At 45.6% G+C, this 26915-nt stretch overlaps 1 protein-coding gene across 2 annotated transcripts in view; it reads right to left on the reverse strand.

Annotated features, from left to right (window-relative positions):
• Nucleotides 1-6954: 6954 nt before the first annotated feature.
• Nucleotides 6955-26915, reverse strand: part of LLGL2 (LLGL scribble cell polarity complex component 2) — a 78364-nt gene continuing 58403 nt past the window's right edge. For both annotated transcript variants that reach the window (XM_043999381.1, XM_043999382.1), the window contains exons 5-26: nt 26259-26374; nt 25555-25713; nt 24629-24791; nt 23919-24051; nt 23711-23765; nt 22842-22990; nt 15553-15770; nt 15127-15194; nt 14823-14976; nt 14606-14710; nt 14098-14390; nt 13262-13412; nt 12479-12629; nt 11853-11969; nt 11542-11708; nt 10444-10708; nt 9943-10096; nt 9735-9763; nt 9022-9069; nt 8293-8335; nt 7920-7981; nt 6955-7385 (exon numbers count right to left, since the gene is read on the reverse strand). In XM_043999381.1, coding sequence (XP_043855316.1) covers nt 7378-7385; nt 7920-7981; nt 8293-8335; nt 9022-9069; nt 9735-9763; nt 9943-10096; nt 10444-10708; nt 11542-11708; nt 11853-11969; nt 12479-12629; nt 13262-13412; nt 14098-14390; nt 14606-14710; nt 14823-14976; nt 15127-15194; nt 15553-15770; nt 22842-22990; nt 23711-23765; nt 23919-24051; nt 24629-24791; nt 25555-25713; nt 26259-26374 — 2808 coding nt within the window. In that variant the 3' untranslated portion in view covers nt 6955-7377. The remainder of the gene's footprint in view (nt 7386-7919; nt 7982-8292; nt 8336-9021; nt 9070-9734; nt 9764-9942; nt 10097-10443; nt 10709-11541; nt 11709-11852; nt 11970-12478; nt 12630-13261; nt 13413-14097; nt 14391-14605; nt 14711-14822; nt 14977-15126; nt 15195-15552; nt 15771-22841; nt 22991-23710; nt 23766-23918; nt 24052-24628; nt 24792-25554; nt 25714-26258; nt 26375-26915) is intronic.

Here is a 26915-nt window from a genome sequence, read left to right on the forward strand (position 1 = left end):
AATTGATGTAGGTGCATAACAAGCCTGCTTCGAGTCCTTTGAAATATATAAAAATAATGCTTTTTAGTGACCTGTGCTTTCTTTGGTATAGGGAACTTAGGGTAAGGAAACTCCCTCCACCAATGAAGATAGTCTTAGGGAGAGAGGTTGCCTTTGGGAACTGAGGGTTTAAACAACTTAAAGAGGCGCATACAGCTGTGCCAGAGGTAGGCCTCGAACCCAGTGAAACCCAGCACTCCATCCTTTGGGTCAGGCTGCCCAACAATAGCAGACATTTAAGTTTATATGGAGCTTTAGAGGTTAACAAGCACTTTCTCCATGAACGCCCCAGAACTGAGTCTCAGTGGGTTAAGTGACTTGCTAATTAATGTTATCATACCTAGGCTTTCTTTTTCTTTCTTTCTTTCTTTCTTTTTTGGGGTAGGGGTGGGCCAGTAAGGGTTAAGTGACTTGCCCAGGGTCACACAGCTAGTAAGTGTCAAGTGTCTGAGCCCAAATTTGAACTCAGGTCCTCCTGAATCCAGAGCCTGTGCTTTATCCACTGCGCCCCCTAGTGTTAGAGCCAGAATTCAAACCCAGGTCTTTTCCCTGGTGCTTTTCACTAATATGCCAAGCTCCTTTTGCTCTGTCCTATCATGTCTATGCACACACTTACCGCATGTATATACACTGTGCCTTTCTTACTATTTCCGTCTGTGTGTGTGTGTGTGTGTGTGTTGGTTGAGGGGGCAGGGGCAAGGAGTTGATCTGGATACCCCTGATGAATTGATTTCCCCCTCATTTCAGAATGACAGAAAGAAGACAGGTAATAGAGGCTACAATGTGTTAAGAATGCCTTTGGGGGGGGGGCAGCTAGGTGGAGAAGTGGATAAAGCACCAGCCCTGGAGTCAGGAGGACCTGAATTCAAATCTGGCTTCAGACACTTGACTACCTGTGTGACTCTGGGCAAGTCACTTAACCCTCATTGCCCCGCAAAAAAACAAAACAAAACAAAACAAAAGAATGCCTTCAGGGAGGGGTAGGTGGTGCAGTGGATAGAGGACCAGCCTGGAGTCGGGACCTGAGTTCAAATCTGTCAGTGGACAATTACTGTGTGACCCTGGGCAAGTCACTTAACCCTGATTGCTTCTCCTCTTCCTCTTCTCCCCCCCCACCCCCACCCCTGCCCCGAAAGAGAATGGCATGAAGGCAATGGAAAAACTTTGTTATTTCTTTATAAGGCATGAGGAAATTCTCAGAGACCAGTTTGCCACTGGGGATAGGGAGAAAGGAAATGGAATAGAATAGCTATTTATATAGCCATGCGCTGTGCTTAAGTACTTTTTACAAATATCTCATTTGATCCTCACATGAACAGTGCAAGATGGGCACTATTATTATCTTCATTTCACATCAAGGAAACTGAGGCAAACTGTGACTTACTCAGAATCACAGAGCTCTTAAGTATCTGAGGCTGAATTTGAACTCAGGTGTTCCCTCCCAATTTTAGGATCAGCACTCTACCCATTGCTATAAGGATGTAGGTAGGGAATATAAACAATGGCTGTCAGAAGATTTTTGTGAATGCACGTTTCCCAGTGGCTTGAATACCTCCTAGTGCTCAGCAGAGGGCTGGATACATTTGATGGCCAAAGATGAGCCATGTCCCTGATGACCTTTATAAAGCAAGTTCAAGGGCAGCTAGGTGGCACAGTGGATAAAGCACAGGCCCTGGATTCAGGAGGACCTGAGTTCAAATTTGGCCTGAGACACTTGACACTTACTAGCTGTGTGACCTTGGGCAAGTCACTTAACCCTCATTGCCCCGCTTAAAAAAAACAAAAAAACAAATGCAAGTTCAACAGCTCTAGAGGCAGTCAAGTCCAGGGACAGCTCTGGAGTGTGTTCATTGGCAGCAGAGAACTAATTATGGAAGAACTTTGCTGTTGGTCTTTTCTTTTTTGCCTTTATTATAGGGTAATTGTAAGAGGATTCTTTCCTTCCACCAACCTCCAATTGGCCCTGGAATACTGCAGCTGAGCTAATCACATCTAGTAGAAGGCAAGCCCAAGGTGTCCAAGCAGGAGACAGTTGTTTAGAGGAGTGTGACCTCTGGAAACTGAAAAGAAAGGCAGTCTTGGCCACTGGGAGCTAAACTGAAGGAACATGCCCAGAAAACTCAGCTGAGCGCCTACCACTGAGTCCAGCAACGCAAAGATATCATGAGAAGAAAAGGGACATAGGACTCTGAGATGTTAGAGGTATGAGTTGGCCACTTATGTTGCCTATGTGCCTCTCTTCTTGTGTATTCTGTGCTCACTCTGCATACTGATTCTGTGTATGGTTGCAGGGAGAGTATGCCAAGTTTATCAGAGTGTTTTGCTACTACTATTGATGCTATGCCATCTCAGTAAATGCCTTTGAGATAATTGGATCTACTGGATGATTATTAAAGGAAAATATACTGGTGGGGGCTTGTGAACTGTAGTTCTAGGAATGCATATCTATAGAGTACTTTGGAACTTGAGGTAGTCAGCCTTTTAGAAAATAGTTCCTGGGGCAGCTAGATGGCACAGTGGATAGAGCACTGGCCCCGGAGTCAGGAGTACCTGAGTTCAAATCCGGCCTCAGACACTTAACACTTACTAGCTGTGTCACCCTGGGTAAGTCACTTAACCTCAATTGCCTCACTAAAAAAAACAAAAAGAAAAGAAAATAGTTCCTAGAGGGGGGAACTACATGTAATACTAGCAATAGCTGTAGGGTTTTAAGGTTAACAAAGCACTTCACTCACATACATTAGCTCATTTGAGTCTCACAATGGCCTTGTTGGATAAGCATTATGGGTATTATTATAGCGCCTAGCACATAATACAGTAGCTGGCACATAGTGGGTGATTAAAAAATGCTTGTTGACTATCTGATGTTATGCCCATTTAACAGAAGACAGGTTCAAAGTTAAGTGACTTGTTCAGCTTCTCACAGAAGCAACTTGTTGGCATAGTGGACAGTGATGTACTTAAGAAGCTGAATTACACGGCGAGTCACTTAGCCTTCATTTCCTCATTTTAAAAATGGGGATAATAATACTTACTTCCGAGGGTTAATGTGAGGATAAAGTGATATGTAAAGCACTTTTCTAACTGTAAAGCTCTATATAAATGTTAGTTATTTATCATTACTATGGCAGGATTCAAATGCAAGCTTTTCTGTGTGAATGAGATTTTCCCCAACCCTTAGATACAAGTGATTTAATAGCAGTACTAATCAAAAATATTTAGATATTCTTTAGTAGCTTAAGAAAATAATAATGAAGTAAGATATTGAAAGGAGCTAATGCAAATGCTGACTACTCTACAACTTACCTGAAATTCAACTATTTGACTTCCAGTTGTAGTTAGGTATAGCTACCAATCAGCTTAAAGGTCAGATATCTAAAATAGTAACTTCTGAGCTATAAGGGACTAATCAGAGCTGGGGAGAAGTTGTAAAGCCAAACTTGACCAATATGGCGGAAATTCTTGATAGCAGAGAAACAACTCAGAGAAATACAAGCCAGAGGGGCTGTGTCCGAGATGGTAAAGACACAATCCAGTAGATGCTTTCTTGTTATGAGCCTGTTACTTAGTAAAAGGGTTATTTTAAATAGGATATATAGAATGGCAAGTGACTATGCTAGTATCTGACTGATGGTTTCTTTCTTCCTGTTTCATACTTATTGTATTTGTACCCCTTGTGTTATGTTACAAATTGTGGGAGGAGTCATTGTGTGTAAATATCCAAGGATCTTGATGCTCAGGGTCTTTGGGTCCTAGACCTGAGACCAGCTTTATTGTGAGACAGGATGCCTCTCTCCATAAACCTATGATTTTGGCTTGGAGACTTTGGTTTTTTCTCTAATACTGCGACTTAGAAATTTTCACAACACCTGACTCTGCTCAGCATTTTCTCTAGCATACTACGCTGTTTCTTTATAGCTAACTAAACATAATCTAAAAATTTCCATGCCCATCTAACTCCCTTTAGATTACAAGTTCCTTGGCGGCAGAGACCACGTCTTACTGATAACTCTGTAACCCAAAGTTTGACACCAACTACCACCATGGAGGCTCAGCAAGCAATGGTTGATACTGATTGCTAACCAGGAAACTAGTCCTGAATTCCTGGCCCAAGAGATGGTTATTGGGTCTCAGTGAAGACTGCAATACATGGACCGTACTGGGTAAGAATTGGGAGGCTTTGGTTAACCTGACAAAACAGAGAGGACCATGACATCAAGCAGCAAAAAATTATGTGTATGTGTGTGTATAATGTATTCATGTACACATGTGGACAGCTGGGTGGCACAGTAGATAGAATGCCAGATCTGGAGTCAGGAAGACCCGAGTTCAAATCCAGCCTCAGATAATTACTAGCTATAAAATAAGCTGGAGAAGGAAATGGCAAACCACTCCAGTATCTTTGCCAAGAACCCCTACCCGCAAAGGGTCAGATATGACTGAGGACAACTAAACAACATATACACATGTGCATATACACGTGCGTTATACACACTACAAGGAAGGCATTGACCTTTTGAAATAGTTACAAATTCATTTATGTTGGCCAGGTTTATGGTCCCCACCCATCTGAGACCAGGCATCCTTCCAAGTCTCACCCTTTTGACAAAAGTGACTGTCCTTCAGGACAATGGTTTAAGGAGTTACCCCCAGTCCCACTTCTCCAAATATTTTACACAATAGTTTTGTCCCAGATAGGCCAAGGCCACACCTATTCACCTCATTATAATAATGCACTAACTTGTAGTGTTTTACAGCTCACAAAGGCTTTCATATACATGATCTCATTTGATCTTCCCAAAAGACTCTGAACCTTACTAGAAATTATTATCCATTAGCATTTAGGAGACCTGGCATCTAGCATTAGCTTGCTGTTACCCTAGTGTTCTGGGCTGGATGTTCTGGCCTGACTCAAAGCCAGTTCCCTAGTAGTTTGGGTTCAGCATTGGAATCAAATAAGATGGTGATAGGTCAGTCAACAGTTCAGTGAAAAGTCAGAATTTCCCTTAGCCTCAGTTTCTACATTTATTAATTTGTGGTGTAGTGGAAAGAGAGTTGGAATTCACGTATGAACTTATTTGACCATTCTGAGGGTGGTTCCACATCTGTCAAATGAAGTTGGATTATGTGAGTGTAAGGACCCTTGAATCTACAAAGTCAAGAATGTTAAGAATTAGAAGGGAAAATTAAAAAAAAGTTAGGAGCATAGAAACTAGAGTTGGAAGAAATCATCTAGGGAGGTGGCATGCTAGAGACTATTGACGTTGGAGTCAGAGGACCTGGGTTCAAATAAGCAAGCCACAGCTTCCCTGGGCCTCAGTCTCCTTATCTATAAAATGGGGGGAGGTGGTTAGACTTGATGGCTTGAGTTCTTTTCCAGATCTATGAGCATCTGATGTAGCCCAACACCTGTATTTTTTTTTTTTTTTTTGCGGGGCAATGAGGGTTAAGTGATTGCCTAGAGCCACACAGCTAGTGTCAAGTGTCTTAGGCTGGATTTGAACTCAGGTCCTCCTGAATCCAAGGTTGGTGCTTTATCCACTGTACCACCTAGCTGCCCCCACCCCAACACCTGTATTTTACAAATGAGAAAATTGAGGCCCAAGGGGCTTGCCCAGGGTCTCCTAATTTCTAGGCTAATGCTCAGATTCACATTCCAGGCTGTGAGGTACATTTTGACAGAATGGGACTAAGGCCTGATGGGAAAGGTCACTTTCTTCTTACTAGGGACATTTTGTTGCTTCATAAGCTCTACAGCTAAAGAAATATTTCATGGGTCACCTTGGTCCATACAAACAAACCCCAAGGAAAACCCAAGGAGTCTCTAAAGAGACTTACCTTCCATATTACCCTTCTCCTTACGAGTCAAAATAGTTCAAGGTTTGACTATACTCTTTAGCACTTGCCCTAGTCATAGTTTTATTCCTGCTTTTTACACTAGGTATTTTCCTGACATCCTAGCATATCCCTAAAGATTCTTCCCTTGTACAAAGAAGAGTTAAGCAAAACTGACACATAGATGTTATTTTGGGTTTTTTTTTGTTTGTTTTTTGCAGGGCAATGGGGGTTAAGTGACTTGCCCAGGGTCACACAGCTAGTAAGTGTCAAGTGTCTGAGGCCGGATTTGAACTCAGGTCTTCCTAAATCCATGGTTGGTGCTTTATCCACTATGCCACCTAGCTGCCCCCATAGATGTTATTATACCTGTGTACCTACACAACATTTCACACCTGTGGTTCCCCCACCTCTCTACTGACAAGAAGGAAACCTGTCATCATCTGTCCTTGGGGACGAGGATCAGTTGTTGTATTCCTTCTGAGTTCAGCTTGGCAATGTTTCCACAAACATTACTGTGTTCTGCTGGTACCACCTTCAGAGTCATAGAACACAGACTTGGAAGAGACTTTGGAGACCAATTCCCCCCTCTCCCCCACAGCCAGCCAGCCAGAAACAATGGCAGAGAAGTTGGCAAGTTTTTCACCTGGATTAGAATGGCACCTCACTGGGGGAAGGTGGTTCACCTGGGAACTTCTTCTCCCCAGAGCTGAGAGAGGACTTGGGGAGGGGAAACCACAAAGGGCGGACAAAACAGAATGTTTCTAGCTACCTCCCAAGCAGGGCAAGGATGCATGAATAGACAGACACAGACATTAAGATAATAAACACTCTAGTCCTTTATTCCAAAAAGACCAGGCCACAGTGTTCAGACATGGTTTGCTCCGTTTTAAAAAACAGCTAAAAGAATAGAGTCTCCCCCCAGGGGGTTTAGGGGATAAGACCCTATGCCCTCAGCCCTCAGGGGGTCCCAGCTCCCTCAGGGACTCAGCTGACAGTACATTTCTAAAAATCCACATTCATTTAAATGTAAAACCCTACCGGATTTTTTTAAAAGTACCAAATAAATCATTGGGTCAGTCCAGCAAAGAGGTAATAAGGTATTTATTAAAAACTTTTTCACCCAGATGCAGTTAAAATTTATAATTTAAAACTCATCCCACTACAAAAGGAGGGGAAGAGGGAGAGGAAGAGAATAAAAACTGTGCAAACATTGACAAAAGGGACTAAGACAGACAAGAAGTGGGGAAAGGGGTCATCCTGTCCATTGGGGATGTCTCTGGATTCCAACCTTACCCCCTACCAAAGGGGGTGGGGGTGGGGGATGGTGGTGGTTGGAGAGGCTGGAGAAGCAGCAGAGGTGCAGGCTGGGCGGGGGGGTTTCCTGTCCAACTCTGGACAGGCCCCACCCAGACTTCCACCAGGGTCAGCACCCTCCATGGTAGGACCTTCAGTAGTGTTGTGGCACTTAAGTCTGTGAGGCAGCCTCTGTATCTGCATCCATCACTCTACTGGAGAAATAGAAAAACACAAAAAACGGGCAACTAGGCATCTTCATGGGATAAGAGCAATCCTCAGACAGTGACCCACCAAACAGGTTTCCAGAAGGACTGGGCGGTGAGGGTGGGGTGGGAAGGAGGGAGATGGGTAGAAGAACACCTAAGTGTCCAAGGAAGGCTGGAATCCCTCAGTGAGGGAGTCCCTGAGTCTACTATGTAACAAGCCCTGAGCTATAAGCATTTCTGAAAGCAGCCTTGGCATGAGAGACAGGGAGCCAGTGCGTGTGGGGTGTGTGTCCCTCCTGGGGTTTTTACGGGTGGGGTTTTCCATGGGTAGAACACTTAAGAAGATGGAACAGAGGAATCCCTGTTCTCTGGGACCTTGGGCACTCCCCTCAGTACCTCCCAGGACGCCTGGATGCCTGTCTGGGGTGGGGTTCCTTCTGATTAGTCTCAAGGGCTCCCCCAAAAAACCTGTGTGTATGGAAAGCCCATGGTAGCAGAGTGTGGAGGCACCCCTGCCCAGGACCCTCCAAAGTCACCTACCTCCACCATTATTGTGTCTACGTCCTACTGCAACTTGCTGGGAATACCACTCCCCATAACTCCTGCAGAGAGAAAACTGTCACTGCCTAGCTGGGACCTAGTGAGGTTAAGTACACTCCATTCAATTCAATAAACATCTGTACAGGGGAGGCCTGGGTAGGTCCTCCAGGACTATCCTGGGAACTAGAAACATGATATAAAAATGGTATCCTGTAGAATGCAAGAAAAAAACACCCCAGGTCCCCTGGGACAGTGTCTTCTCCAGCCATAGGGAGTGGAGTTGCACTGCTGAGTGAATCCTGGTTCCATTTTTTCATTTTTTTTTTTTTTTGGGGGGGGGAGCAAGCAGAGGCAGGCATGGGAACACACTCACCCTCTGTCACCTTCCAAAGTGCTTTGGATCTCCTTCAGGACTCCTGCAAAGAGAATCGATCCACAAGCAATTATATATACCAGGCATTATGCCAGTTGCTGGGAATACAAAGGTAAGGAATAAAACTCCCTACCTGCAAGAAGATTACATTCTAACAGGATAGGGGCAGGAAGAGACAATAAGCACTACTATATTATATGTTTCATAAAGCCCTGTGTCGGCAAATAAAGAATAAATGCAAAGTAACAAGGTGCAAGGTAGTTTGGGAGGGAGGGAGGGCAGGGCAGCTGTGTGGTGGTGATGGCGGCAGGAGAGGAATTCAGGAATAGAAAGTGGGGTCTGAGCTATGTTACTGAGGATGAGAGGGATGCTTCAAGGAAGACACTGCCCCATCCTAGCGTTTGGGAGGGGGGGAGGGGCTCGGATGTGTTGCCTTACACCCAAATATCTTACAAATGGTGATAGTCCCACTTTACATATACTGTGAGATGGGGGTGGGTAGGGGAAAGTGGGTCTGGTGGTATTTCAGACATCACCAAATGCCCCATCTTTCTTTTCCTGCCAATGAACTCAGGATATTGCCCATAAGGTACCTGGTTCCCAGGACCGGTCTTTTTCAGATCTCAGGGAAATCATTCACTAAGTCTCATCTCTGTTCTCAGGTTTCCCGCTAGGATACTCATTTCTGTTTCTTCCCCAGTTCAGATCCTCTCAAATTTCCCCACTTACTCTCATCATTGAGTAGGGCCCGTTCCATCAATGGTTCCTGACTCCTCCCTGCAAGGAAGAGGAGTCCACAGACCCAGTGAATCTGGACCCTGGTTCCTCTCTTCCCCATGCTATCCCAACCCTGGCACCAGGGGAATGTTCTGAGGTTGTGGTTTGCAAAGTGTAGTGGTTTGGGGATGCCGGTGGGGGTCCTCAAGACCCTTTCACAGGGTCCTCGAAGTTAAAACCACTTTTGTAATAATACTAAGACATTAAAATTTGTAATATGGTAGATAGTTATAAGCCCACCTAAACAAAAGCTCTTTGCAGAGTCCTGAACAGGACTCTGGGTTAGCCTGCCCCACTCTCCAGTATGACCAATTTGGAAATATTTAACAAATTAAACAAATACAACAGAATATAGATGATGCTAATGTCAACATGCAGTCCACCAGGGATGGGTTTGGTGCTCCCCCCACCCTCTTCTGAGCCTGACACCAATGTTCTTAGGAATGCCCCCTTTTCACTCCCAGCTCAGACAGACATAAAGGGTACCTGGCCCCCTACCCCTTCATCCAGGGCTCACTTGAGCTGACAAACATCTGAAAAGGGAGCCACTTCTTTACCATCAAGACCCACTCAAAATTTCCCCTTTATCCCCATTCTCACAAAGCTTCGGCCCTACCTGAGTGGTTTCTTCAATATACCCACGCTCTATAGGTAGATTTACTTACCTCCTCCATCTCCTAGGCTCCCCGAGTTCCTGCAGGGAGGAGATATGAGATTTTCTAAGAGCCAGGAAGCAACTTCTGCTTAAGTTGGTCCACCCAGCCCCCCCCCCCACCTCCCAATTCCTGCTGCTTCCTGGCCCCTGGGGTGGAGACATTTAAAGACGGAGAATTCAGACCACAGCTCCCGACCTGAACCAGCTCTCCTCCTCACCTCGCTTTGTTTGGGGCCCTCCTGCCCCCAGACCCATTGCGGGTAGTATAGTGGTTCTTGGTGTCTGCTGTATCCACTAAACACCGAGGCTCAACCAACCATTTTGTGGAGAGAGAGAACCTCTCAAACTCCGAGGGTGAGATCAGGTAGAAGCCTGCAGAGTTAAGGAAAGGGGCAGAGATGACAAGGTGTGCATCTAGCAAGAAATCGAAAGAGGGGAATGAGCAGCATCCCCTCAGGTCTCAAATTTGCCCTTTCCTTGACAGCCTCTTCAGTACATCAGTCCTATCCCCATCCAGCCCCTGTCCAGGCACCCACTTCTATCCTGAGCATTGCTGATGGTTATAACCCTTGGATCAGCAGGCAGAACAACGTTCTAGGAAAATTCATGAAGGGGCTCAGCCTTCTGTGCCCACCCTGCACAAAGAACAAGAGAGGCTCAGGGCACAAGGGCATGGAAGGCCTGCCTGGTCTTGGTTTGGGGGCCCAAGGCCACTGTACCTTGGCCAAACTTGGTGAAGACACAGGAAGCAATCCCACTGACGTCCTCCTTGCGGATGCAGCCGTATCGTACCTGGGGCTTGAGGAAGGGCAAGGAGACTACCTGGACGTCGCCCAGATTTGTGAGGACAGTTAGGTGGTGTTCTCCATAGTCCTCTGCCTTGCAGCTGCCAAAGTGGGCCACGCTGACCCGTCGTACCCGTGAGCCCTCCAGTGCAGTGAGCTTTAGTTTCAGCTTTGCGCTAACCTTGGGCAGAGTGAACACCTATGGGGTGGGGTGGAAGGAGAAAAGGGGGAACACAACATTATTACCCAAGCTCCCCTCTCTTCCAAATAGGAGTTTTCATCTATCCTCTGCCATGTACTGGCTTGTACACATGCCAATCATATCTCCCAGGGTTAGGGGGTGGGGGGGAGAAGAATTTCTTCCTCATTCCTCTCTACCGAAGCCTATCACTTCCTTCATCTAGTTCTGCAGAAAAATGAACTCCTTCAGGAAGCCTTTCCAGGTGATTTAGTTATCATCACTCTTCGTCCTATCCTAATACCCCTCCTCAATGTCATATATGCTCTCCCTCCTTGGAATCGGGGTTCACACCTTCTCCTCCTTCTATATGTACAAAATCACCCCATACAGAGCCCCATGTGTGGTGACCTACTGCTGAAACAAGACTTGCGGGAGCTGCTAGGTGGCACAGTGGATAAAGCACTGGCCCTGGATTCAGGAGGACCCGAGTTCAAATCCAGCCTCAGACACTTGACACTTACTGTGTGACCCTGGGCAAGTCACTTAACCCTCATTGCCCTCCCCCCCCCCCCAAGACCTGGGATCCATTTCCAATACCCCAGTCTGAGCCCACCTTACAAAGCAGACCTGTTCCGCTTCTTCTGGGCTATGTTAATGGAAGGGAAATTTTCATGTGCTGCTAGCAGCCCCTATGCCCAGAAACACCCAGTCAATAATCATTTATTAAGCACCTTTTCTATGCCAGGCCCTGTGCTAAGTGTTAGAGATACAAAGAAAGGCAAAAGAGCTAGCAGAGAGGGCTGGTTTCCATTAGTCTCAAGATCAAGGAGCAGCCCCTGCCTGCTGACTACCTTGAACTGCTCTTCAGACACGACAAGGAGCTGGTGGCTCCCCTGCATATCCGGGCTCTTTGAGAGGTCATGGGCTGCCTCCAGGGGCTCTGGGAGGGGCAATCCTCGCCCATCCAGGACTAGGATGCCTATCACGGGGGCACGGTGCATCAACTGGATCTCTTTGGCTATAGGGAGGAAAGGTGGGACAGTGGTGAAGTGGGGGCACACCCCTTGACCAGCTTCAAGGAGTCCTTGTTTTATGCTGTGAAAGAGAGACTGGTTTCCCCCATCACTACCACTAAGGTCAGGCCCTCCCACGAACCACTCACCCTGTTCAGCTCTGATAGGTTCCTCCATTCTCCTGTCAGGAGGCGGAACGCGCAAGGAAAAGGCATAGACTGTGCCACCATTGGTGCCTACCCACAGGGATGGGCAGTGGCAAGAATCTGTGAAAGTACAAAAGGTCCTAAGTCACCTATCTCCCTGGAAGAGGGGTAGAATTTTCCAGTACATCCACTTTCTAGGTAGCCCAGAAGACCAAAGCCAGGAACGGCAAGTCATTGTGGACACAAGCGACCACTTCTGCAGGGTCTTCTCCCCTTCCCCCCATCCCAGATATACCTAGGTTCACATCCTCCATCCTAGAACGTAATCCCTACAGAGGGGGAGTATTATAACCAGATGAGGAAACTGAGGCACAGAAAAGTTCACTGCCCAGCATTATACACTTCATAAGTAGAAGAATGAAGACTCAAAGCCAGGTACTCTGACTGTCTAGAAGATCTGAACATGGTAGAAAGGAGGATGGGAAAGTTCAGAATTCTCTAGGACTCTCTATATGTTGTTGCACAAAAGTAATGCTGGGCCAGCCAGTGGTTGCTCCCCTCTGCCCCACATTCCCCACTCCTCTCCACTCCTCTCCACTCTCCAGTTAGACTGAACAGAAGCTGCTCACTGTCCCGAAGGTAGGTGTCAGCGAAGTACAGGGTCCGGACAAAGCCAGTGAATGAGTCCTCTGCTGACCTCGCCTCAATCTTCCTTTGCACCGGGGCCAGCTCCATGTTTTGCAGGCCTGCTCGATCTGCTCTGGCATTTGACTCCTGCAACTAAGCCAGGGATGGAGTTAGGGATGGGGTGGACGGGAGAGGAATAGAGTGAGGGATGAGACACAGAAGGGAGAGGTGTGTAAAGAAATGCCACTCCTGGGTCTATGCCCCAAGGAGATCAAAGAGAGAAGAAGAACCCACAAGCACAAAAAGACTGACAGCAACTAGAAACCTGTTGGGGAATGGATAAACAATGGTCTATGACTAATGCAAGAAATGACAAAACAGACATTTCCAGAGGAAACAGGAAAGACCTTGATGAGGTTGGCAAAAGGAATGAGCAGAAAGTAGTACAATGCCAACAAGGACACCGAGAAAAGCAGCGCTGAAAGATGAAAGAACTCTAATCAATACAAATGATAAATCATGAGTCCAGAGGACTGATGAGTCCCGTGACCTCCTAGAGAGGTGATGGGCTTAAAACTCAGGAGGAGACACATTTTGGACACAGCCAACATAGGAATTTGTTTTGCTGAATTGTGTAGATTTTTGCATCCTCTCCACAAAGCAGCCAAGATATGCAGAAAAGGGGAAAGAAGAGTCCCTTTTAATGTTGCTGGTGTGCAGCTCTCTGCTTCCTGGGAGCCAAGAAGAAAGACCAAATTAACCTCTTCCCTTCTCTCTAGGCCTACCTCTCCGGAGTTGCCAGCCATGCGCCGCTTGCGACTGGATGCCCTGCTCCGGCTCATTCTTCGGAATGACTGCCGCAAGGACTTCTTCAGAGACTTTACACGTGACAGGGGGCCCTCCATGGCTAGCTGGTCACTGGGGTGCAGTGTACATCTAGGGATGGCCAGACACAAGAGGTCAGAACCCCTCAAGTGGAGGCCTGGATAGCCATGCAGCTCATGACACAAGCTCCCAGCAGAAGATTGAAAGGGAGGAAAGGAAACGTGTATACTCATCCCTTACTTTCCCCCTCCTCTTAAAGGAGATGAGATGGAATTACTAAGGTGACAAGATATGGCCAAGAGACCTTACCTCTACCTACGAGCAGCCCTGGCTTCCCTTTAAGACTCATCCCAAACCCTACCTTCTTCAGGGGTCTTTTCTATTCTCCCCACATGCCAGTGCCTTCTCTCTGAGACAACCTTCCACTACATTGGTTGTTTGTTTTTTTTTTTTGGTGAGGCAATTGGGGTTAAGTGACTTGCCCAGGGTCACACAGCTAGTCAAGTGTCTGAGGCCAGATTTGAACTCAGGTCCTCCTGACTCCAGGGCCGGTGCTCTATCCACTGCACCACCTAGCTTCCCCTCCACTACCTTGTTATATGTCTTGCATGTGAGTAGTTATTTACCTGTTGTCTTCTCCATTAGAATGTGTGCTACTGGAAGGCAGGGGCTGTTGGGTTTTTTAAAAACTCTATTTTGTATTTAACATCGTCCCTGGGGCATAGTGAGCCCTTAACAAATGTTTGGTGTCTGAGCTGTGTCCCAGGTCCTTTTCCCCAAGGGAGGTGCTACTTACTTGACAAAAACCTGTCTCTTCTGCTGGTGATCAAAGAGCCCAAAGCCATGACTTGTGCCAAAGGCCACAAGCTTCCACTCTGAGTGCAGGGCCAGCGAGGTGACCACTGCTGGGGGCTGGCACTGTACTAGGATGAAAGGCTGGAAGCCCGGCTCGAAGCAGATGGGCCCTTGCCGAGCCCGAAGCCTCTCGTGCCCCTTCCACCGATAGCCCTCTTGGTCCTGCAACAGGTTGGCTTCCATGTGGTCCACCACATGCTCTGCCTCTTCATCGTTCAACTCTAATACAAGCACCTGGGGGGCAGAGAGAGGGAACAGAGGGGCTGAGCTGTTAGCTGCCTGAGAGCAGAAGGGCCTGAAGTCCTGCACATACCACTCGAGCTGTGGCCGATGGACAAGAGGCTGGAGCATACAGCCAGGGTCGCAGATTAGCAGGGGATAGGAAGGGCAAGTTAGGCTGAAGCAAAACCCATCGTGCCCTCCCTCCGCTCAGGCCCTTAGCCTTTTACCTGCCCTGCAGTGCCTGCCACTGCCAAGTAACCGCTATATTTGCAAAGGAAGATCTTCTGAATCCCTAGGCGTGGGTCATCACTGTAGGGATCGAAGGAGCCAACCTGACCAGGTTGGAAGGAAAAAGTGAGACCTTCCCAGTGAGCCCTGAAAACACAAGTTTCCCCAGTGCCCACAGCCCTGCCCATTCTTAAAGGAGCACCTGCCTGGCCTTACCTTCCTCAAGGGGGGCCACTCATCCTCCCCCACTGCATTGAGGTTGTCGTTGGGGTCAGTATCAGTGAGGAACACACGAACTGTGCTTAGCTTATAGAGCAGGCGTAGGCAGACACCCGAGGCATCCCAGAACCTCACAGTGCCATCCTCATGCCTGTGGGCAGAATAAGCAGTGACGAATGGGGAAAGAGTGTGAGCCCAGGTATGCATATGGATATGATGAAGTTAAGAGTGGAGATACACTCTGGGGAAATAAGACTCAACACACCTGCCCCGTGTGCAATGGATTGTTACAGTTACTTACCCAGTGAGCAGCAAGTCCCTCTGAGGTGGATCTGGGGCCAGACTGGTACCCCCATCAATGGGCCACACCTGAAAAATATATGACCAGGCCTCAAAAGCTTAGCCCACAAAGTCTGGGAATGCTAAAGAGAGGAAAGCCCAGTTTTGAGATGATATAACTCCCTCCCAATTTTGACTTTTAGCCAAATGTGTGAGGTTGCTTTTTGTTTTTGTTTTTTTTTTTGTGGGGCAATGAGGCTTAAGTGACTTGCCCAGGGTCACACAGCTAGTAAGTGTCAAGTGTCTGAGGCTGGATTTGAACTCAGGTCCTCCTGAATCCAGGGTCAGTGCTTTATCCACTGCGCCATCTAGCTGCCCCCCAAATGTGTGAGGTTGTGAGGAGGAAAAAGGGCCAATGAAAGCAGGCCCCTTCAGGCTGTAAACATACCATGGTTGAGTAGTGAGAATTCTGTTTGTTTCCAGCTGCAATGATCCTCTCCCACAGCTTCAGGGAGATGCTAGAGACGTGGTGGGAGCAAGTAATGGCAGAACAGTGTAGGGATGCTAGGTATGGGGCTTGGATGGCTGGCCAGCCTGCTGTCTTCAAGTCAATCACCACCAACTCCTCTTCTGCCAACACCACCATAGCATAAGGCTCATCAAAGTCTAGGGAAAAAGGATAGGACCACACTCAGCCGTTTCAGACTCGCTGCTCTGGGCTCTGCTACAGGGACAGCCACTCTTTGTCCTAGCCCACTAGGAGGCAGTCTCATCTCCCCAAATCTAGAGGACCATTCCTTTATCCAGATACGAGCCCAGCAATATTCCTCAGAAAGTTGTACACATACATGGTTACCCAAAACCAAAATCCCTCCGCCCACAGATTCTGATGACCATGCACAGCTAACTTAGGGCCTGCTGCTACAAAGCAAGAAAGGGTCCTTATGTTGGCTAAGTCTTCAGGCCAGGAAAATCAGGTCACAGAGATGCCTTCTACCCACTCCCACAAAAGGCTCTCCAGGGGGGGAACCACAGAATCCCCATTCCTCCATGTCCCTGTATCCTAGTTTTATTAAAACAATTAAAAAATTGTTAAAATAACCCAAATCTCTCTCAGAGACTTTCTTAGAAGGGACCAGTCATTTCCCAGGAGAGCCCAGGCTCAGCTTTTCTGAAGGTAATCACATTCACTGATCCCTCCTATAACATATTCAGATTTGGGAATCCTTCCCAGAAGACACACCCCTATTCCCACATATCAGGTCTCTTGGCACTGTGTGTGTGTGTGTGTGTGTGTGTGTGTGTGTGTGTGTAGGAAGTGGGGATAAGCTCCCAGGACAGGTGACAGGAAAGGAGCAGGCCCACCTTCAAAAACCACACTGTTATAAATAGCTTGTTGGGTTCAATCAGTGCCTTGCTCACCCTTTGGGACAAGGTGGTTCCAAGGTTGAACTCATTTCAGAGACGGAACTTTGTGATCCTTGCCTGGGGAATCCCAGTGGCCAAACAAAACCCTTATTGCCTTACCCACACAGCACTGGAAGACCAAAAGACTACTGACCTCTCAGCTCTACCCCCCCCTCCTCAATATCACCCAAGTGAGTCTCTCCCGATATTAACAAAGCTAGTCTTGGCTCCCCTTGGCTCCTGATGCTCCCAGGACTTATTTAGGAAGGCTTTGTGATTTTGTTAATTTATAGAATTTCTAGGAGTGTTAGCTCCACTGTGTCACATAGGACCAAGCTATAATAGTTAAGTCCTCCTGACTTGCCAGGAGCATAAGTCAGTTAAGTAGTTTTCCCAGGGTCAACAAGCTAACAGCTTGTAACATTTATATAATAGTGTTTTTAAAACCTCTTTCCAGTTATCCCATTTGATCCTCAAAACAACCTTATGAAGGTAGGTGCTATTATTATCCCTATTTACAGATAAGGAAGCTGAGGCTAGGAGACTGACTTGCCCAGGCTTGTACAACTAGTAAACGTTTAAGGCAGAATTTGAACTCAGACCATCATGACTGCTAGCCACCTAGCTGCCGAAAGGACAAGATTTTTGGCAAAGTAACCACAGATTGAAAGCAACAGTGATACATGAGAACAAGCCGACAAGAAAACCTCAGAGCTGATACTTTCCTAATCGGTAAAAATAATGACAATCTAAATTAGACAAGGTAGTAAAAAAATGAAATTATCATTAATTATGAACCTTGCCCTAGGCATACATTATGCAATTAGCAAGAGTAAAAAAAAAACTTTTGCTGTTTGAAAATGATGTGTGTCACCTACACAAGTATTCATATCTGCATACAAACTGGGAAAGGGAATTTTTTAATCAATTTAGAAATTAACCAAGTGAAGAGTTTCAGGAGTTCAAATTTATCAGTTAAAAATTTTAAAAAATGCAACATCTTCTAGTTAGTTCGCAGTAGCTATTGACATTAGGGAAGATGGACATGTATTAACCACATTTCAATAAAAACCTTTGCATTATTAGTGGATGGGACTGAAAAATGAGTATCATGATTTAAGCCCAGCCAACCATCCTCCTCTTCCACTGTGCTCCACATTTTTGTGCAGCTCTGACTCACTTAAATCTAACTCACTTGAAAAATCAAGACATCACCCTTGCGATGTCATTGGTCCCCTCCAAAAAAGGAAGGATGATGGACAACAACATTTTTGGGAGGTATCTCATTCAGCTGTGACAGACACTAAAACCAGGAATCAAACTAGACTAAATATAGAACCAAGCCACTGAACCAACAGATTACAAGATTAAAAAAAGTAACAATATGAAATCACCTTTCCTAAAATAGGAATAATTACCAAAATGACGGTCAATTTATAATTTTAGTGAAAGTGAAGGTTTTTTCATACTGTTAAAATAAAAAACTATTAAAAATATTGTTTATTTCATCTTTACCTCATCCTTTTTAATTCTTATTTGTTCTATAGATTTTATGATGTACATACTCATATATATGTATATTGGAGATACTCAGTTTGGGTTTTTTTGGGGTTTTTTTTGGTGAGGCAACTGGGGTTAAGTGACTTGCCCAGGGTCACACAGATAGTAAGTGTCAAGGGTCTGAGGTCGGATTTGAATTCAGGTCCTCCTGAATCCAGGGCTGGTGCTCTATCCACTGCACCACCTAGCTGCCCCGGAGATGCTCAGTTTTAAAAAAACTGAATGCATGATTAAAACAATATGAAGATATAAGGAAATACATGAAGACATATAAATGATGCAGAGCAAGATAAACAAAACCAAAAAGGCATACAAACCATGAAAAAAAGAAAACAAAGCCAGAGGCAGTGGGGTTTTATGGAAATCCAGACTGCCTGGGAAAAAGACAGAGCACAGGATCTCCTATTTGCTGCTTAATGGATATAGTATGTTTTGTTTTTCTTTACCTTTTTGAAATTCAAACAGGCCATGGTTTCATCGGGATGGGGTGGAGGTGGTCGAAGATTAATCCCAAATTGGTCTGACTGCTATTTCCTGGAAACGATGTCTTTAGCTATACCTCACCCCTGAGAATTGGTAGGAGCAAGGCCTACTCCTCATTATAAAGGTGGAGAAAGTGAAGCAAGTCAGGCACTAACCAAGGGAGTAAATGTCTTGGCTCAGAGCCAGAAGATCAGTCTAGTGGCAGAAAGTAGAATTCTAGGAGTTAACCAGAACTCCCTCTTATTAATTTCTTCCTCCCCAGTAGGCCCTCTGTTGAAAAAAGGGGTTCCCTACCCATGGGACAAAAGGCTAGTAAAGAGGGCATGGAGAATATTTAGTAAATAATTATGTCATCCTATTGAAATATTACAAAAGTGGTATGGTTAGTGATAACTAACAATTTAAGGGTGAAGAAAGTCAGGTACTAACACTTTAATCCAGAATTGTGTAATAGACAGAGGCCTGAACTTGAGAGTCAGATGACTTGGGTTCACATCTCCTCTTAGATGCAAAGTGTCTACTTGTGTGACCTTAGGTATATCACAAGTTCCTAGGCCTCAGTTTCCTCTTTAAGATATTTTGAATCAGGATTATGAGCCCTGTTCTCTGTTCTCAATCAAATCCAAAGAAACAAGGTGGAGGTTTAACATAATTTGAGGGCTCTTTTAAAAACTACCAAGAGGGGAAACTAGGTGGTGCAGTGGATAAAGCACCGGCCCTGGATTCAGGAGGGCCTGAGTTCAAAATCCAGCCTCTGATACTTGACACTTACTAGCTGTGTGACCCTGGGTAAGTCACATTGCCCCGCAAAAAATTAAAAACAAAACAAAACAAAAACAAAAATCCCACCAAAACCTACCAAGAATTAAACTTTTGCTCAACAAGATATAGAGATAAGAGTCTACCAATAATTTATTTGATTGTGTTCTGATAAACTGAAGCTTGTTTCCTTTCAAATTGAATAGAAGACATGGAAGAGGTTTACTGAAAGCAAATGGAAAGAGAAACCAAAAAAGGTTGGGACCCCATGATCTAGAGTCTAGTGAGAGCTAACAGACAATGACTTTGGGCAGTAGGTTCAAAAACGGCTAGGTTTGAGTGGACATACAGAAAGACATGTCTACCTATTAGCAAATGGCTAAATAAACTATAGTATATAAATATAATGGACTGTTATTGTGTCATAAAAATTGATGAAATGGACAGTTTGGGAGGAAACTGGGAAGGCTTCTATGTACTGATGGTAAGAGAAGGGAACAGAACCAGGGGAACAACTTATGCCAATAACAACATGACAGAGAAAAAAAGAACTCTGAAAGACTTTAATCAATGTAATGATAAATGAATCCAGAGAACTGAACCCTAGGTAACACCTCACCCACCTCCTCTGATGGACTTAAAATGGAGAATAGGACATACAACTTTGGACATGGCCAACATGGGGATTTGCTTTGATTGTATATAAATTATGAGGATTTCCTTTAAAAACAAAATTAAACAAAACTATACATTGGGGGATGGCCAATGGGAGAAATAATACATGCTTAAAATGATCTTTTAAAAAATGATAGGTCATGGAAGTACAAATGATGGTTACCCATTACAAAAAACTCCCATTTATAGAATAAAAAAGAAATTCCAAATACCTTTATCTTATGAGATTTTATCTTCCCAATATCTTTTTGTGAGGCTGTAATCCTTTCCATCCTTGCAGGGAAGAAAAGAAACTCAGGGAGGACAACAGCACCTTCTTTATCCCTCAATATTGTTTTATATTTTAGCAATTTGTGCCTGTCTTATCTCCCTGACTACAGCATCATGTCAATCACCTGAAGGCAGGAACCCAGTCTTACTTGTTTTTTCACCTCTAAAGCTTGGCACAGAAGGTGACACAGTGTCCTTAGCCAAAGTTTGTTGCTGGATCCAGTGACTTACCAACATCACACAGAAAGTGAGAGATAAATGTAGGCTTAGAATCACTGGATTGTAACCCTTCCAGGACAGTGAGGGGATACCTAGGTATTCCAGGCTCTCCAGATGAGGAAGTAGAAGGAAAACTCAAGAGGTTGAGTCTTAATGAAAGACAGAGGAAAGGACTTGGTAGGCTGGGTGAGGATAGGAGAATACAGCAACCAGCAGAGCTAGAGTCCTGGGAATGCCCTACCCTTTCTTCTCCAGCTCAGAAGGCCTCATTAAACTGGAATAATTAGGAGGAGGAACTCCTACTCTCTCTTTTTCCCTCCAGGTTTCAATATCAGCCCCCTTTGATCTCACCCAAGTTAGAAGACTGATTCACCCTCATGCTATTTAATTCAGGCTGTGCCCAGCTTTAGCAAGAGAAGACTGGGGTAGGAATGGGAGAAAGCCAAGTCTCTTAAAGCCAAACAGACTAAGCCTCCATCCCCACTCCTACACATCACTTCCCTTAACACAGGAGTTGGTAGAGTAAATTTTGAAGCAGAAAAAGCCACAACCAAAATAAAAAATCACAACACACAGACAGCATAGTATGAGAATTAGCCATGACTCCCAGAGGAACCTTGGTACAAACTCTACCTCTACATAACCTTGGGAAAATCATTTCACTTTTCTAGACCCGAGTTTCCTCAAGTATAACATGAAGGGGATGGAATTAATGGCCTCTAAGGTCCCTACCAGGTCTGATTTTTCAGTGTTGGTGGGAGGGCATGACCAGCAGGGGCTCTGCCACAGGCTTAAGCTGAATTATACGATATGGCTTTGAGGGCAGCTAGGTGGTGCAGTGGATAAAGCACTGGCCTTGGATTCAGGAGGACCCGAGTTTAAATCCAGCCTCAGACACTTGACACTTAACTAGCTGTGTGACCCTGGGCAAGTCACTTAACCCTCATTGCCCTACAAAAACAAAAACCAAAAATAAACCCCTCTGTTTATACAATATGGCTTTGAGGATTCACCACAAAGTCCTTTCCTCCCAACAAGCCCATGAGGTGAAGCAGGTATCTAATCATTTTATAGATACAGAAGCTAGGGCTCAGAAAGGTTATGGGATGTAGCCCAAGTAAGCCCCAAACCACCCCCAGCAGTCTTCTGACCTCAAGTCTGGTGCTCCATTACATCAGAGTTAAGTACAAATGGAGGAAAGCCAAGGAATACAGGTTTGTCACAGGTTCAGGAATGCTCAATGCTGTTTTTTCCTGCTTCCTCTGTCCCTCCTTCCTTTCAATTCAAATACATGCATTAAAGACCTATTACATGCCAGGGAGAGGGAAGCTTGAAGTCATTGAGACCTGGCTTCAAGTATAGGCTCTGACATATACTGGCTTCATGACCCTGGGCAAAGCACTTAGCTTCTCAAAAGTTCTAGGTCAGCAGTGCTGAATAGAAATGAGGGCCAATAAACCAGATAGAAGGATCCCTGCAGGTATATAGTGACTTAGAAAAACACTTAATTGATATAGAAGGTACCAATTTGCATCAGCAGAAGGAAGTTTCCTCCCCCACAGGTCCTCACAGGTCCAGTCCCCATCCCTACTAGATAGAGACAGGTAGGTAGACAGAGTGCTGGGCTGGGAGTCAGGAAGTTCAAATCAGGCCTCAGATTCTTTCCAGCCATGTGACCCAGGGCAAGTCACTTAACCTGTGTTCGACCCAATTTCTTCAACTGTGAAATGGGAATGATAATAGTAGCATCTACCTCCAAGGGTTGTTTTGAGGACAAAATGAGATAATATTGTAAAGCACTTACCACGGTGCCTAGCACACAGTAGGCAATATGTAAATGTTAGTGATTATTATTATATCTATTATAACTATAGATAGTAATATATAACTATATATATTATTAAGTTATCATTATTATCTTTATCATCATCATCACCATTATTGTTGTATATTACTATGTTGGCAAAAGGAAGTTTCCTCACCTAGTAGTTCCCCATATTAATGAATTTACAGGTCCAAACCCCACCCCTATTAGAGACAGGTAGGTGGCAAGTGGATAAAGGGCTAGTGCTGGAGTCAGGAATACTTGAGTTCAAATCAGGCCTCAGATTCTTTCTAGTTGTGTGACTCTGGGCAAGTCACTTAACCTCTGTCTCCCTCAGTCTGCCTCAGTCCCTTCAACTGCGAAATAGGGATTATTATAGCAACCATCTCCAAGGGTTGTTGTGAGGATTAAATGAGATGGTTTTTAAAAAAATGCCTTTTTTCTTTCCTCCTATCCCCTTTATCCCTATGTAGAAGTCTCCTTTCTCTTTACCTACTGACCCACATATGAAATGAATACCCAAAAGAAATCCAGCCTACCAGAGTCGGCCTCCGTGAGGACAGTAAAGTCAATGACTCGAGAGGTAAAGTCAAATGCTGTCTCCTGGTTCCCATGAATCACTGAGATACTGTGCCGGTCTCCATAGCTGGCTCGGGGCATGCCACCCTGGAAGATGACGTAGGGCAGCCTAGGGGTGGGGAGTCAAACCAGAAGACAAAATAAGCAACCTTGATCCCCTCAGGTTTGAGCTCTGTGAGAGGGAAGTAGGGGCACATTCAGGGCAAGGACAGATGGAGGCATCCTTCCTACTTTTCTGGAGAGGGTCACTAGACAAAGAGCACGATCTAATGGCATGTCTTGTTCTGGGGAGTGTGGTACAACTTGTCTCCCCTGCTGGCAGAAAATTTCCCAGGTGGTGATGATGACAAAGACATGGTATTATATGCTCCTGACTAAGTAGGAAGGGAGATCCGGGCTTTGTTTCATTCATTCCCTTATTAATCCTTTCTCTTTCTCTCTGAATGTGATTTTTCAGAACGAAAAATCCTAGAGCTGAAAGGATGTTGGGAATAGGACTCCCATTCATTGATAGTAGATGTGTGTGTAAAGGGAATTAAGGTTTATAAATGACCTAGGAATTTTTCCCCTCCCTTCCCAGAAGGAACTGAATGCTCTTACATTGGCTTCCTTTCTTATTCCCAATTCCTAGTCCCCTGTTGGGTTAGGGGCCAATTGCTTCCACTCAAGGTGGATGGTAAACTGGGAATTATGACTGATGTGTCTCCTCCAAGTAGAAAAGTAAGTACTTATTCAGGGAATACAGGTCATTTTCCACCTGTTGGGGACAGGGGTGGGGAATAGGTACTAGAAGGAAAAAGAGAAAAGGGGAAAACCCCCAGAGACATACCCTTTTCTTGTCTTCAGCCAAAAGATTTTAGAAATGGCTTTGCAAGGATAAGGACCTGAGATAAAAAAAATGGAGGAATAAAATTGGTTAGATGACCCACAGATTCACTTAACCAAGGACAGATTGTCTACAGATGCATGGAGGTCTACTGAGGAGACAGATGCTTGAGTCCCTGGTCCTGAGACCAGGCACACCCAGCTCCACTGACCGTAAGGCACTCTGCTCTGCAAGGGCTCAGAATGCTGGGCTTCGCTGGACACTCTCCACTGACTGTAGCTCCCATCATAATGGCAGCTGACAATGCAAGCCCCATCTCGCTGCCAGCAGACATTCTCCAGTTGCTAGAGAAGGGGAGAGGTGGGAAGGATATCAAAATTAAGTAGGCAGTTTTTCCCATCCCCTAAAATGTCCTTCCCCAGTTTAAATACAGAGGATTAGTACCATAGCATGGTGCAGTGGAAAGAGTCAGAGGATCTGGGTTTGAATCCCAGCTCTGAGACCTTAGGCAAGTCATTTCCCTTTTCTGGGCCTCAGTTTCCTCATTTGTAAAATTAGGGGACTGAACTAGATTATGGAAAGTCCCTCCAGTTCCAAATCCCAGGACCTTATTTATATAAGCTCCTCTAGAACAGGGCTTCTTAAACTTTTTCTACTCTTGACCCTGAGAAATTTTTACGTGACCCTGGGTATATAAAATAGGTATATATAACCTTTTAATGTTGCCAAGTTGTTCTTGCCCCCACATTCAGTTAACCCTCTTATGGGGTTGCAACCCACTGTTCAAGAAGCTTTGTTCTAGAGTGCCCAGAACAAAGTTCACAGGGTATCAAGGGGTAAGGACCATGTATATTTGCTCTGTCCATGCCTATCACCACACACCCATTCTATTGTCCCACAGCCCCTGGGCATAGGACCTACCTGGTTGCTCAGGAAGTGGTATAGCACCTGGCTATTTTGAAGGTCCCAGATAATGATAAGGCCTCTGCTATAACCAATTAGGACCTGGGTAGGATCCTGGGGGTGTTCTTGTAGTGCCTCAACCATCTCAAATGCCCGCCAGGGCTGTGTATCCTTAGGCAACCTAGACACAGGGAATTGACAAACAGAGAGGTTCCTGCTATAGTCAAGACTTTGTGGTGAGGGAGGTGGGAGAGGAGAGCATGATGCTGATTGATGGCTCAGTGAGGCCATGACCAAGACGGTTGTGTTCTCTCCTACCTCTACCTGCTGTTAATGCAATGGAACAAAGCCCCTAGCAGTCTGAGCAGAGAAAGGATTCCCTGCTACCCCAGAAATGCCAAAGGAACGGTGGATCCCAGCCAACCTACAGGTGACTGTGTTTATTGCAATATGTATCCTCCAATACCTCAGAACTGGAGGCCGGGCTCCTTTCTGGGACCCTGGCTGCAATCTTCTCAAATGCCCCAATATGTTAGCAAGTCCTGCCCTAGAAGCTGGCTGTGATGAAGCTGTGCTTTGGGGCCAGTCCAAGAGCTGGACAAAGGAATGACATGTGGTATCCGATGGCTATTCAGAGATGAAGTGCAGATCTAGACACGTCCCAAATTACCCAATTTCTCCAACAAGGGGAAAAATCTCTGTCTCCCTTCCCCCACAAGGGGCATGATCTATCCTGAAATCTACACCCAACTTGCCCAGTCCTGAGATGGATAATTGAACAAGCTCTATGTCTTATACATACCATCACTATCATCCCCAAAGCTGACTACTGCCCCAAGTACACCCCTCCTTTCTTCCAACTCCCTCTGGCTTCCCTTCGAGTTATGCCATGCACACAATAACTTGCTCTATGAAAGTCTGCTGAGATCCTCAACCCGCCTCACCATTGCAAGACAGCCTCAGTGCTGATAGTCTGGTCCTCTAGCAACTGGAAAGAGGGCAGCTTCTCCACAAACACGTTGCCACTCTCGGTGCCCAGATATAGCAGCTCTCGGGAGGAATGAGGCAGAATCACGGTGATTTGGGTGGCGCTGGGGGCAGCCCTGCAAATGGGAAAATTCATTGTTGGATTCCAATTGCTGAAATCCCCAACAAAGGAAGGAAATTTGTGTGAGTGTGAGGGTCCAGGCAAGGGAGGAGGAGCAGGTTGTCTCTGTCTGTAAAGTCCCACTTACAGAAGTCAGGCCTCTCCCCTTCTGGACTCCCTCAACCCCCAGAGTATGCTTTTGAAAAACAAAAATCTCACTGAGATGATTAAACAGCCCTCTGGAGAGGAACACAAACATATCAGTTACTCTCCACATCAAACCCAGACAGACGGCTGTGAACTCTGAAACCTCAATGCTTCTTACTCCATGCTGGAAAAACACGCCAGATACTTTCTGATGCCCTCTGTGCACTCTAGCCATCCATTTGGGCAACTCCCCCTCTTACTGCTCTCTTAACCTAGCCTCAGGCACAAATTGAAGCCACACTCTGTGCTCATCCAAAGGTAAATTGAGCTTTCTCCTGGTACCAGGGGCAGGAGGCAATCTGGCCCCTTCGTTAGAGTCTAGAGAGGGGTAAGGACCTAGACTCTAGGACTTACCCTGGGGGGCCCCGAAGTGTGGAGAATTTCTCTTCATGCAGCTCAGATATCCCATCTCTCTGATTTAGGCTCCAGAGGTGCAGGCTGTTGTCATCCAATAAGGTAATCAGTTGGCACTGAGTGGAGGAGGACACGAAGATGGATGTTGGAGGCAAAATGGGGGCTTAAGTTAGCATGTGGTTGGGGGGTGAGTGTGGGAAGAAAGGGCTAGTTACCTTGGACAAAAACCCAGGGATCCTCTTACCACAATTGGCTTGGGGGAGTCTTTGTGTATCAGTTAATGACAGGGCTTTCATTCTTCAGCTTGTAAAAGGAGGTGGCACCTTTTATGTCCAAGGGTAGCACCACTCCCAACACTTTATGATTATACTTTTTCCCTCCTTTTCAGTCACAACAAGGTGGGGTGAGGGAGGATAAAGGGGAAGAAACACCCTTGCCCCCTAGTCAACCAGTGTGCATTCCTTCTAGGCAATGACAGGGCATGAAGGGAGGGGGGCTGGAAATCTTAGAACGGTCTTCACCTGCCTTGCTAAATTTAGCCCTATCACCCATGGTGCCAGAGCTACAGCCTGGGTAATTGGGTGTCTTCAGTGATAGCACTCTAACCCCCCACCCCCAACAATTTGCACCTGTTATCATATTCTTATGTAATTAGCA

This window comes from Dromiciops gliroides, chromosome 4 (genome assembly GCF_019393635.1).
Source record: "Dromiciops gliroides isolate mDroGli1 chromosome 4, mDroGli1.pri, whole genome shotgun sequence".
Classification (NCBI taxonomy): Eukaryota; Metazoa; Chordata; class Mammalia; order Microbiotheria; family Microbiotheriidae; genus Dromiciops; species Dromiciops gliroides.